This window comes from Myxocyprinus asiaticus, chromosome 29 (assembly GCF_019703515.2).
Source record: "Myxocyprinus asiaticus isolate MX2 ecotype Aquarium Trade chromosome 29, UBuf_Myxa_2, whole genome shotgun sequence".
In the NCBI taxonomy this organism is placed as follows: Eukaryota; Metazoa; Chordata; class Actinopteri; order Cypriniformes; family Catostomidae; genus Myxocyprinus; species Myxocyprinus asiaticus.
This window is the reverse complement of record NC_059372.1, coordinates 36,234,809-36,248,726: the sequence shown is the minus strand read 5'-3', so window position 1 is coordinate 36,248,726 and position 13,918 is coordinate 36,234,809. Positions and strand designations below refer to the sequence as shown.

The window sequence follows — 13,918 nt, the reverse complement described above, 5'->3', positions numbered from 1 at the left end:
GAGGATTTGATTGGAGTAAGCTGGATTAGTGCACCAGGACAACTGTACCTTGTGCTCCACATCAAAGGCAAGGAGAGGAGTCATGTGGAACCGTGTTTTGGTCGCAACATGCACACCACAGGGTTGCTAAATTCTTCATGCGTTGAGCGCATATGAGCTCTATAATTCATATAGACCTATACTATGAAGTTACAGTCTGAGATTGCTTCATGCAGCTGTGGGCTTCACCCTAATCTCATAACTCCACAAATTGTAACATTTAAAGGATCTGGCTCATACTGAAGTATTTATATGCAACCCCTTTAATCTTTTCCTTCTTTCCTCCTCACCCCTTCATCCCCCCTTTTGAGAGCCAGCTAGACCGTCTGGCAGCTTGCAAAATGGAAAATGTGAGCATCCCCATACTCAAACATAGTATTACAACAACTCTGAAACAAGACAGTTCTGCTTTGCAGATCTGTCTCTCTTTTTATCTCTTTCTTCTGCTCTCCCTTTAGCTTCCCTGGTCTGGCCTCTTTTCATGTGATAAGACACAGACACATTCACAAATAACAAATGAAGTCATTTGTTTTTAAACTGAATGCTTGTTTTGTTTATCAGATGGCTGTACCCTGCTGGAAAAAAAAAAAAAAAAAAAAAACAACAAACAAAAAAATGCTTAAACCAGCCAAAACTGGTTTGTTGGTCTGTTGGCTGGTTTTTGAAGGGTTTGGGACACTTTTTAGGCTGAAAATACAACTGGCTGACCAGGTGAGCACCAGCTTGGCCATGCTGGGAGACCAGCTTAAGCCAGCAAACCATCTTAGGTTGGTTTAAGCTATTTTCAGTAGGGTATAAGGGCTTGTTTCTTTTTCAGTGCTCAACATTTAAGGTAAAAACTCTCACACAAGCATTCAGATGTGTTTGTGTGTCTATTATGCTGTATTCTGTTGTCTGGGGTAAAATGTCCTTCATAAACAAGGAATAGTAGACTACTAAAAACAAAACATGTGTTTATGTCTTTATTTCCTTCACTTTCGCTCCCAAGGAGACCTCACGCGCACAGGCCACCCCTCGTCATGGAAACTTCAAGCCCACATGTGCAATTTTATTGATGGGAAAAAAAAGACATGTTATGATTAGAGGAAACATAAAACGTTGTGACCCTTTTCTTCAGCTAATCTTGTCTTATTATGTTGCTAACCCGCCGTTACGATCACTAAAGATTAAACCTCTGTAAAAGTCTGCAGACGGGGATATGGAGTTAGTGATGTCATAAAGTGTACAGCGTGTATATTTAAGCCAAAACTGGACTGTTGCAAACAATTCAAGGTTTGGCAATGCATTGGATACTATTAAAGGGAATTTATTTCACCTTTTGTTCAGTGCAATGCCCTCCTAATAACAGCAAAGCCACAGCACCTGCCGATTTTATCGGGGTCTTTTCGCTGGTGTAAACACAGTCGCCACAAGTCAACACTGCCTTTATTGGGCTCGTTTGGTCACGGAATTCAAGATTGTTTATTGTGTTTAGAAGTGTACAAAACTGCCACAATACAGCAGCCAAAATTATTTGCTGTTTCAACAATTGCTATCTGACGATCAATCTATTATGCAAGAGTAGTGTACATCCTGGATTGGTCTGGTGAGAATAAAAATTGGAGTGTGGTGAAATGTATCATGGTAGCATCTCTAGAACCTGAGGTTGACAAGCCATGTGGAAAAGTTCAGACACTTTCATTTACTTATGTTTAACTAATAATTGCAGTTAAAGTAAAAACTAGAAGAAAACATGCCTTGCTTTTCTGTAAAAAAACTTACCGCCACAAGGCTAGGATGTTGTGGGTGATTGCCAAGGTCTTACTCTATGGTTATAATAGTGTTCTAAGTGATTTTTAGCAAGTTGCTCTGTGGTTGATTACATGTTATGGGTGGTTGCTAAGGTATTTTTAATGACTTTATGTTGTCTCTTGGAGTTTCATGAGCACAGAAGCATTTCAGTACACAGCGTGAAGGTAGGATCTTGTGTATTTATGATTGAAGTACTCTTGTTTTAAAATCTTCCCGCTCTGCTTCCAGTTGTTATGACATCCCCTCAACACTTTAAAATACTCATGATAACTTTTGACTACTCTATAACCTGTAAATACACTTCATTAGCAAATTACACTTTGACATCAACACCCAAAAATGAAAATTCTCATAATTTACTATATAGAACCGCTAGAACAGAAGATCAAAGACAAAAAATGTCAAGATGGCAGCGCGCTAGTTTCTCTGGCGCATAAGGTTAATAGTTATAACAGTAAATGATGCATAATTACAAGCAACTAACCCTTACCATAAACCTATAGTAAATACATGTTGTTAATTAATAGAACTAAGTACTTATATGCGTAATTACACTGTAATAATGACACTGTAAAATTGTATCGATTGACAGCCCTACAAAAAACAGTCACTTGCAAAGGACTTGTACACCTCAACTCAATAAGCTACTCGATTTAATGTATCATTCAGAGGCATAATTTTAAGTAGGGATGATAGAGACATGTCCCGATCAACTTTCAGAAAATCAGAAATGTCCCAACCAACTTTTCGACAATTTTACCACACAGAAAATACTTTCACTTTATACTATGTTTTTATTTTCTATTAAATGTCCTTAGTATAATTATTAATGTGTAAATGATTGTCCTGCCTCTTCTAAAGTGGTGCATATAAACGGTGTTGTCAGGTGGCAGCGGTTACTTTTCTCAGCGCTGTTCAGGATGCATCAATCACAGTCGTTTATAACATTACTGGAGATTAATGCGGATGGATTTACATTGGTATTTTATGTTCAATCCTTGAAATTAGTAGATTTAAAAAAGCATACTTTTCGTGTACAAAATATTTCCTGTCAAAAAGTAAAAAAATGGCATAAGTTTTGAATGCAGCCCAATGAACAATTCTGCTTTTTTGGCCGGCAAGCACCCTCTTCAGGAAGACGCCTTAAAAACTGAACGATTGTGTCAGAGGTGCAGGATTTTAAGATGCTGGTATAACTCCCAGTAAATGTTTTATTTTGCACATTGGAAAAGAGCATCAGGATTAGAATATAATGTTTTGTCAATAAAAAAGGCATTTGTGATAAAAAATAAAATTAAAAAAAAAAAAAAAAGTAATTAATTTTAATTACTAAAATTAATTATTTAATATTAGGCTAAGCCTAAACCTACTTTGTTCAGGAGGCCTACTTTTTCAGATAACATTTTTTAAACATATAAATAAGAAATATGAGAAAAGATTATGTGGGAGTGAGGGGAGTTGGAATACAGAAAGTGAGGAAAAATGTCAATGTTCCAATTAGGGTTGAAACGATTAGTCAACGTTATCGACAACATCAGAAGAAAAAAAAAATTCCGACAAGATTTTCCATTGTCGAATAGTCATTTAATGTCATTTAACGAAACATGAGATCACATTAAACTCTAATGATGACGTGTGAGAGCAGCACTGCAGTTCGCGCCTGACTTAGGAGAGAAAGAATTACACAGCTCAGAGACGCACTCCAAAATCTTTAAGGTGATGTAGATTGCAAATTATGCAAAAATACTAAATAAGTAAATACAGAAGCACTATCGTTTGGAATAACCGGAACCGTAGCTCTTTAAAGGAAACACCCCGGCGTTACATCTTAAATGCTGTTATATTTATAATGCGTTATAGCTTTATTAAAGTTCAAATAATATGGAAGCAGATCATGTAAATAACTACAAACTCTGAAACTGGCATTTTTCTGTGTTGTCAGCGCCTCTTCAATGAGTTGCGCGAATGTCCCGATCTAAGGGGAAGAGATTGAAACTGCACCCGGTTGATGCACACTCTGTCACGGGGACGACGTGCGCTTGCTGCAACTAGATTATAACATGATGGCTCACGACTTATTGAATCATAATATATGTTACTGTGCATTTCCTATCATGAAGAAAATTGGCAATACGCAGCTTTATTAATAAGAGAGTTTGTTTTTTTGTGAGTTAAAGACAGATTGAATTGAACAGAAAGATGAGAGAGGGTAGTCTTCACCCCATTTTACACTGCAACAAAATACGTTTTTGTTTTGGCTTGTTTTCCAATATAAATATCTAAAACTACTTTAAAATAACGTACATTTTCTTTAGCAGCTATACTGCAGAAGAAAAAAATTATTATCTGAGAATGTTTAATATAAAAAAAATTTTTTTTAAATATCTAAAAATCCTTTAAAAAAAAGATTCATTCATCTGAGAAGCAGCATATAAGATATTTAGACTTGCTTTTAGAGAATAGATCTTGAATATAGGTATATTTCGCAGAAGTATAACCAAGTGAAAAAATACACTTATATACAAAATACACTTATATTTAAGATGCATTCATCTTAAAGCAAGTCTAAATATCTTATATGTTGCTTCTCAAGTAAATGTATCTTGTTTTAAGGATTTTTAGAGAATTTTAAATGGAAAACAAGACAAAAATACTTGATAACAATGGGATATTTTGCAGTGAATTTCTTTACTGAATTAAACTTAAAACGTTTTTTTTTTTTCTTTAATTCAGTGAATGTCATTTAGAGGTATTTTTAAAAGATGATTTTGTCCTCTTTATTGTTAGTAAGCACGTTTAATACAAACTTTTAAGTCGGGCACAAGCTGAATAATCGGTTAAGATCTAATGATTAATCATTGCAATAATCGCAGAATAGTCGAATAATCTTTCAAATAATCGTTAGATTAAACGATTATCAAAATAATCTTTAGTTGCAGCCCTAGTTCCAATGTTTCATTCTCCCCATAATCTTGTGATGTCATTTTGCACATGTACATTTTTAATGTTGCCTTTTTTTTTTTTTTTTTTTTTAACTTTTTTTTTTTTAAGCTGGATAAAACATTTTACAGTATGCCACTTTATGTCCATTGGATATTATTTTATTCTTGAAAAAGATAGCATTTGATTTTGACCCATTAACCCTGGGTTTATCGCATCACATATCGCTGCATTTTATCCAAGTTTTTATCGCATATCACATTTTTTCCTCCTAAACATGCAGTGGTCAGTTCTTAATTTGTTTATTCTTTAGAAATTCTTAAAACAAAAGGCTAACATTTAATATGGAGGGGCAGATAAATACTGTAAGAAATGATACTTGTAATATGAGGTAATAATGTTATTTTGCCAATATTACCAGACTGACTTTCTCACATTTTCTTAATACCAACATTTTGAATATGATACTTGCTATATGTCCCTACCAACTTTATGCCCTTGGTATCACTCATGTCCATAACACAAACGGTGTGAGATATGATGCATGTCTTAGCATTTTCCCCATCATGCACAGATTGCCCTGTCATTTCATCAAAAGACAAAACAAAAAACTAAAAGGTTTTCCTGCATGAAAATGGAGTGGAATTCTCAAAGAACATTACAGAGCTTTAATTCACACAAGAGATTTAGCCTAAAAAGGTTATTTTTATCCAGGCGTGGTGTTTAAATCTAATAAGGAGAAATATTGGATTAGCTGGGTGCAGTGTTGGCTGATATGTAATCTCTGCTCAGGAGAGATTTGAAAAACAATCTATTAACTGCAAATAAAACAAGACAAACCCTGTTCACAAACAAACACATTATATGATTCAAACTAGCTCAAAACATTTAATAGAACTACTATAAAAATGCATTTAAAAATACATTTAGAATTGGTCAATAAATGGAAGTATTGTTCTTTAGTGACATGCTATACTTAATCTAAAACAAATTTTCTAATTATTTTATAATTGCTACACATAGCCCTTTTTGGGACCATCCTGCCAAGTTTGGTGTCTCTAGGACTTACAGTTTTTGCTGCCCATAAGCTTTTCGGGCAGAAAATCAGTATGAATACAATAGGGATATTGTTACAGAGTCTTTTATTGTCACACGTTGTGTTGGAGAGGATGATGAAGGAGAGGCGAGAGAGGCAATGTATCTATATGCAGGCTTTAATGACGAAGATGAAGATATAAGACAAAGTGGCGTGCCATAAAGAAAATCAACAACTAACACAAGCTTTACACTGACAAGAACTAACAATGAATGAACAAAACTGAAGGGTATATATACAAAAGGAACTAATGAGGGAATACAAGACAGGTGAGGATGATGTGGAACAGATGGATGTGATAAGGGCAGTGCACCGTGGGAAATGGAGTCCAGGGGGAAACTTCAAAATAAGAGTCCATGGAAAACATGAGGGAGACAGAACGTGACATTTATGACCACTCATAAATTTAAAGACTATAAGGAAAATTTGTACTTTTGAAATTTCATTTGTCGCACCACAGAACTATTTAAGTGAACTGCAAAAAGGTAAATTAAAATGATGAAAGTATGTTGATAGCACCTAAGATCTACACTTTACCATATACATTTCTTATTTAGTGCTGCTTGTAAATCCCTTGGGGTTAGGGATTTGAAGAAACCCCTAACCCTAAGTATTAAATTTCAGGTATGTAACTCAGTCTGCATCGTTAGGGATATGAATAATACCTCAGGGTGTGCGACTTGTTGAGGAGAGGTGTGCTATTTCTTTACTAATTGTGTTACGATTTTTGACTGACGGTTGTTAAAATGGCCAAGAAATCCCATAGACTTAGATTGAAGAAGGGACCTGAGCCATATGGGACAAGAATATCATAGGGAGTATTTACATCTGGTCACTTCATGCATTTCTACTGTTTGGATTGTTACGGATTAAATAAGCACATGCCATTTACACTTGGCCACATCAATGTGTCTCCGGCAGCCGGATAGAAATTCGATCTTCAATTTTCACGCTATCTGCAAATTAAAAAAGAGTTTGCTTCCATGATAAAGATGTGATTTAATATTTGATTCCAAGTAACTTTGCCAAGTGTGCATGTGTCTGTGTGTGCGTATTGTGTATTTTTCCCCTCTGGGCTTGTCATAGGTAAGATGCATCATGCACGTCAGATGCAATCTTTGTCAGTGTTTCGTTTCAGTTTTGTCAGTGATCTGCATCAAATAAATGAGGAAAAAATTCAGTCTCTCCTACAATGTGCATCTGTTTCTTAATTTGTTATTATTTATTGCTTGAAGCGAGCCCTATGAAAATATGTGGTAGCAGCTGTAATGTTTCATATTTTCCTGATGCCGACATACTGCTGTTTACATACTGACTTGAACAGACAGATGCATTTACACTTGACCAAGTTTCACCTGAAATGCATCTCAATCCACCTCTGGAGGTGTTTGATTGGATTTATATCTGTCTCGAATCTGTCCAATCAATAAAAATGCATGAAGTGACCAAGTGTAAAAACCCCTATAGATTTGAGTGTGGGCTCTTTAGATTTGGGCCAGTAATCAACCACTCATTAACCACCCAAAACACCAGAACAACCACCTAGCAATGTCCTAGCAACCACCCAGACCAATATATCAACAATAAAAACCACACAGAGCACCTTAGCAACCAACACCCAAACATTGTGGTGGTAAGTTTTGCTTACACTTTCATCAGCCAACTTAAAGTCTTCCTAAAAATGTCAATATTATTTGTCAATTACCCAAAACATTTCCAAAAAATTATTTTGTTTTTTTTCTGACAACACAGCAATTTTTTTTCTGCCCAGCAATAATTATTAGCAAAGCACTAGGGGACATGGCCGGAGAAATCGTAAAACTTCAGGAACCATAACTGCTGCAGTTATGCACACATACTGAATCACTGTGTACACTCTCACTTTCTCTGTTCACAAATGAGGGATGGCATCAGAGAATGTCAATGACAGCATAACAACACAATTATATAACATCACAACGATGCTCTGTTTTGATATAAGCACCAAAAAAGGGGTTCATAAAGCCTTCAAAACATGACTAAATATTAGACAGATTTACTTGCCTACATGTTAAGTGTAGTTTCTAAAGCTGTGCTGATATATTGATTTGCCCATCAAACTTGCTTTGCCTGCTGTCTAAGGTTAAGCATAATCCAATTATGTAATACATTGTGGTCCAAAAGTCCGAAACCACTAAGGAAAATGCTTCTATTTTTGCATCATTCTAATTTAGCAATATATATGTGTATGTGTGTGTTAATACATTAATACTACTACTACTACTACTACTACTAATAATAATAATAATAATAATAATAATTCCAGGTTTAAATTTCAGTGTGGTCTTATACTGTTATAAAAAAAAAAAAAAAAAAAAAAACTTAAATTATTTTGTAATATATTGTTATCTATGTTAACACATGAATATCTGTATCCCCATTTGTACTGTAACTCCAATGACAAATGACAATTGTACATCAAGTCAAACACAATACTGCCACATCTCAGCTAAAATACTAAGCAAACACAGCTGGCTCTTACTCTGAAGGTTTTGGTGCTGGGGGACGGGGACGAGGGTGGCGAGTCCGACAGAGACTTTCTGGAACGAGAGGACAGATCCTTGTTGCGTGAATACAGTGATGACATCTCTCTCCTTAGAAGAAGTGAAAATCTCAGACACACTCTCACACAGCATTGGAGATGACCATGACTGCTGGATCTGAAGTGGATTGAGCTCAACAGGTGCAAATGAGTGTGTGTGTGTGTGTGTGTGTGTGTGTGTGTGTGTGTGTGCTTCCAGAGAATTTTGTAGCCTTTCCCTCTGCTGTGTGTGCTGACAGCCGATCTGTGTTTCCTTTTCTCTGCACAACACAGTGGTCATTAGAAAAAAACACAACTCCTTCACTATCTCCACTCCCTCTGTCACTATTTCCGTCTCTCTCTCTCACTCACAAACACATAAACAACATTCGTGGTCTCCAACAACTGCCTTTCTCTCTTTGACACTCACTTATTCATGCAAACTCACATGCACACTCAATGAGATCTAAAAAAGGAGAGAACTCTGCTTTGTTAACTTTACGGACAGCTGAAACCCCTCCCATATAGTTCTGTCTACTTACAATAACTGCTCCACACAGAAGAAAAACTAAGAGAAGAAAAACTGTTTTCACTTGATCTGTCACACTCTTACAATCTCTCTCTCTCTCTCTCCCATTCACTAAAACACTTTCTTTCTGTCTTCACAAGCCTCACAGTTCTTGAACATATTTTTATGTTATATGTGCTATTCCTTTACTACTTCTCACTGGTTAAGAGCTAAGTGCTTTAGTTCACAATAATAAATAAATAAATAAATACTGTAAAAAGTATGTTTTTTTTAAGTAAAATGTATAAATTACCCTATAATTTACAGTGAAAATAAGACAATACATATACTTCTACAGTAACATACAGTAAATGTTATGTTGATAGTTAATTCCAGTATTATTATAAAAAATATTAATATTTTAGTGTCATGACACCCTTTGTGTGGGTAATGCTGTGCCTATACATTCTTATTAGTCATGGTTCATGGAAGGTCTTTTGATAAAAATTTGAAAACTTTTTTTAAAACCTTGAAAACATCATGTGCACCTCTATTTTACCACCTATATTTTACCATCTATATATATATATATATATATATATACACTATATTGCCAAAGGTATTCGCTCACCCATCCAAATAATTGAATTCAGGTGTTCCAATCACTTCCATGGCCACAGGTGTATAAAATGAAGCACCTAGGCATGCAGACTGCTTCTACAAACATTTGTGAAAGAATGGGCCGCTTTCAGGAGCTCAGTGAATTCCAGCGTGGTACTGTGATAGGATGCCACCTGTGCAACAAGTCCAGTCGTGAAATTTCCTCGCTACTAAATATTCAACAGTCAACTGTCAGTGGTATTATAACAAAGTGGAAGCGATTGGGAATGACAGCAACTCAGCCATGAAGTGGTAGGCCACGTAAAATGACAGAGCGGGGTCAGCGGATGCTGAGACGCATAGTGCGCAGAGGTCGCCAACTTTCTGCAGAGTCAATCGCTACAGACCTCCAAAGTTCATGTGGCCTTCAGATTAGCTCAAGAACAGTGCGTAGAGAGCTTCATGGAATGGGTTTCCATGGCCGAGCAGCTGCGTCCAAGCCATACATCACCAAGTGAAATGCAAAGCTTCAGATGCAGTGGTGTAAAGCACACCGCCACTGGACTCTAGAGCAGTGGAGACGCGTTCTCTGGAGTGAATCATCTCCATCTGGCAATCTGATGGACGAGTCTGGGTTTGGCGGTTGCCAGGAGAACGGTACTTGTCTGACTTCATTGTGCCAACTGTGAAGTTTGGTGGAGGGGGGATTATGGTGTGGGGTTGTTTTTCAGGAGCTGGGCTTGGCCCCTTAGTTCCAATGAAAGGAACTCTGAATGCTTCAGCATACCAAGAGATTTTGGACAATTCCATGCTCCCAACTTTGTGGGAACAGTTTGGGGATGGTCCCTTCCTGTTCCAACATGACTGTGCACCAGTGCACAAAGCAAGGTCTATAAAGACATGGATGAGCGAGTTTGGTGTGGAAGAACTTGACTGGCCTGCACAGAGTCCTGACCTCAACCCGATAGAGCACCTTTGGGATGAATTAGAGCGAAGACTGCGAGCCAGGCCTTCTCGTCCAACATCAGTGTCTGACCTCACAAATGCGCTTCTGGAAGAATGGTCAAAAATTCCCATAAACACACTCCTAAACCTTGTGGAAAGCCTTCCCAGAAGAGTTGAAGCTGTTATAGCTGCAAAGGGTGTGCCGACGTCATATTAAACCCTACGGATTAAGAATGGGATGTCACTTAAATTCATATGCGGCAGATGAGCGAATACTTTTGTCAATATAGTGTATATATATATATATATATATATATATATACACACACACAGCTCTGGAAAAAGAGACCACTGCAAAATTACCAGTTTCTCTGGATTTACTAACTTGGCTTGATTCATGCGTCCTTCACAAAGACGAATCTGCCTGATTCCAGCCTTGCTGAAACACCACCAGATCATCACCAATCCTCCACCTGGTCATCTAATGGTTAGAAGGAGGATCGGTGATGATCTGGTGGTGCTTCAGCAAGGCTGGAATCGAGCAGATTCGTCTTTGTGAAGGACGCATGAATCAAGCAACGTACAAGGTTATCCTGGAAGAAAGCTTGCTTCCTTCTGCTCTGACAATGTTCCCCAACTCTGAGGATTGGTTTTTCCAGCAGGACAATGCTCCATGCCACACAGCCAGGTCAATCAAGGTGTAGATGGAGGACTACTGGATCAAGACCCTGTCATGGCCAGCCCAATCTCCAGACCTGAACCCCACTGAAAACCTCTGGAATGTGATTAAGAGTAAGATGGATGGCCACAAGCCATCAAACAAAGCTGATCTGCTTGAATTGTTGTGCCAGGAGTGGCATAAAGTCACCCAAAAGCAATGTAAAAGTCTGGTAGAGAGCATGCCAACACACATGAAAGCTGTGATTGAAAATCAGGGTTATTCCACCAAATATTGATTTATGAACTCTTTCCAAGTTAAAACATTAGTATTGTGTTGTTTAACAATGAATATGAACTTGTTTTCTTTGCATTATTCGAGGTCTGAAAACACGGCATCTTTTTTTTGTTATTTTGACCAGTTGTCGTTTTCTGCAAGTAAATGCTCTAAATGACAATATTTTTACTTAGAATTTGGGAGAAATGTTGTCAGTATTTTATAGAATAAAACAAAAATGTTTATTTTACTCAAACACTTACCTTTAATAGTAAGTACAGAGAAACTGATAATTTTGCAGTGGTCTCTTCATTTTTTCCAGAGCTATATACAGGGTTGGGAGGGTTACTTTTGAAATGTATTCCACTACAGATTACAGAATACATGCTGTAAAATGTAATTTGTAACGTATTCTGTTAGATTACTCAAGGTCAGTAACGTATTCTAAATACTTTGGATTACTTCTTCAGCACTGGTAGATTTTTTCACTTGTTTTGACTATAAGATATTTTAGATATTTTTACAGGAAAACAATACAAAAATTATTATCAAGAATACGACTTTTGCCCTAATATCAAAGGTCTTACTAGAAAAAAATAAATTATGGTCCAACATGAATTTTCTTGATAAAAAAATATGATCGTACCTGGTAACATGTGCATGTAAAATGGGTAGAAATAACATTTTAGCTTAGCATAAAGCTGACAATTTACACAAGGTTTATTTCTATTTCTTCTGCTCCAAACTTACTTCAAACGTACTTCTCTGTCTGCTCGTATGAATGTAACACATCATAAGAAAGTGTTTCACCGCTGTTCAAATGCACTTTGGATAGCATCATTTATATGTATAAATGTTTTCCATCTGAAAGGACTAAATATTAAATTAAATAAATGACAATAAAATGCAAAGTAATCTCTTCAGTAATCAAAATACTTTTTAAATGTAACTGTATTGGAATGCAGTTACTTACATTTTGTATTTTAAATACGTAATCCCCTTGCATGTATTCCGTTACTCCCCAACCCTGGCTATATATATATATATATATATATATATATATATATATATATATATATATATATACACACACACACAAACACACACACAGGTGGCCAAAAGTTTGGAATAATGTACAGATTTTGTTATTTCGGAAAGGAAATTGGTACTTTAATTCACCAAAGTGGCATTCAACTGATCACAAAGGATAGTCAGGACATTACTGATGTAAAAAACAGCACCATCACTATTTGAAAAAAGTCAATTTTGATCAAATCTAGACAGGCCCCATTTCCAGCAGCCATCACTCCAACACCTTATCCTTGAGCAATCATGCTAAATTGCTAATTTGGTACCAGAAAATCACTTGCCATCATATCAAACACAGTTAAAAGCTATTTGGTTCGTTAAATGAAGCTCAACATTGTCTTTGCGTTTGTTTTTGATTTGCCACAGTATGCAATTGGCTGGCATCAATATTAGGTCAAAAATGGCAAAAAAGAAACAGCTCTCTCTCGAAACTCGTCAGTCAATCATTGTTTTGAGGAATGAAGGCTATACAATGCTTGAAATTGCCAAAAAACTGAAGATTTCATACAAAGGTGTACACTACAGTCTTCAAAGACAAAGGACAACTGGCTCTAACAAGGACAGAAAGAGATGTGGAAGACCAGATGTACAACTAAACAAGAGGATAAGTACATCAGAGTCTCTAGTTTGAGAAATAGACGCCTCACATGTCCTCAGCTGACAGCTTCATTGAATTCTACCCGCTCAACACCAGTTTCATGTACAACAGTAAAGAGAAGACTCAGGGGTGCAGGCCTTATGGGAAGAATTGCAAAGAAAAAGCCACTTTTGAAACAGAAAAAAAAAAAAAGAAAGAAAGAAATGAAAAGGTTAGAGTGGGCAAAGACATTGGACAACAGATAACTGGAAAAAAGTGTTATGGATCTTAAACCCATTGAGCTTTTGTGGGATCAGCTAGACTGTAAGGTGCGTGAGAAATGCCCAAAAAGACAGCCACATCTATGGCAAGTGCTATAGGAAGAGTGGGGTGAAATGTCACCTGAGTATCTGGTCAAACTGACAGCTAGAATGCCAAGGATCTGCAAAGCTGTCATTGCTGCATGTGGAGTATTTTTTGATGAGAACTCTTTGAAGTAGTTTAAGAAGTTCTAATCTTTTTTTTTTTTTTTTTCAAATTGTAATAGTAATTTTTCACATTATTAATGTCCAGACTATACATTGTGATCAGTTGAATTCCACTTTGGTAACAATTTCTTTCCATAAGAGCAAAATCTGTACATTATTCCAAACTTTTGGCCACCAGTGTATATACATAATATGTAAATATACAGCTAATTATAAAACGCATAGTTTTGGTCCTGGATGCTGATTGGTCAACAGCCGTGTTTTATTCATAATAAAGCACTGCTCTGACCTCTTCGTGGAACTTTTATTTGTATCACTCCTCAGCACTCATAGCTGATTCTTGTTGCCTAG

General features: G+C 36.5%; 1 protein-coding gene across 4 annotated transcripts in view; it reads right to left on the bottom strand.

Moving 5' to 3' along the window:
* LOC127419971 (protein phosphatase 1 regulatory subunit 12B-like) overlaps window positions 1-8,875 on the bottom strand; it is a 28,193-nt gene extending 19,318 nt beyond the window's left edge. For 2 of the 4 annotated variants that reach the window (XM_051661840.1, XM_051661841.1), the window contains exon 1: window positions 8,388-8,875. In XM_051661840.1, coding sequence (XP_051517800.1) covers window positions 8,388-8,492 — 105 coding nt within the window. In that variant the 5' untranslated portion in view covers window positions 8,493-8,875. The remainder of the gene's footprint in view (window positions 1-8,387) is intronic. The other 2 variants (XM_051661839.1, XM_051661838.1) reach the window with 2 other exon arrangements.
* Window positions 8,876-13,918: the final 5,043 nt, after the last annotated feature.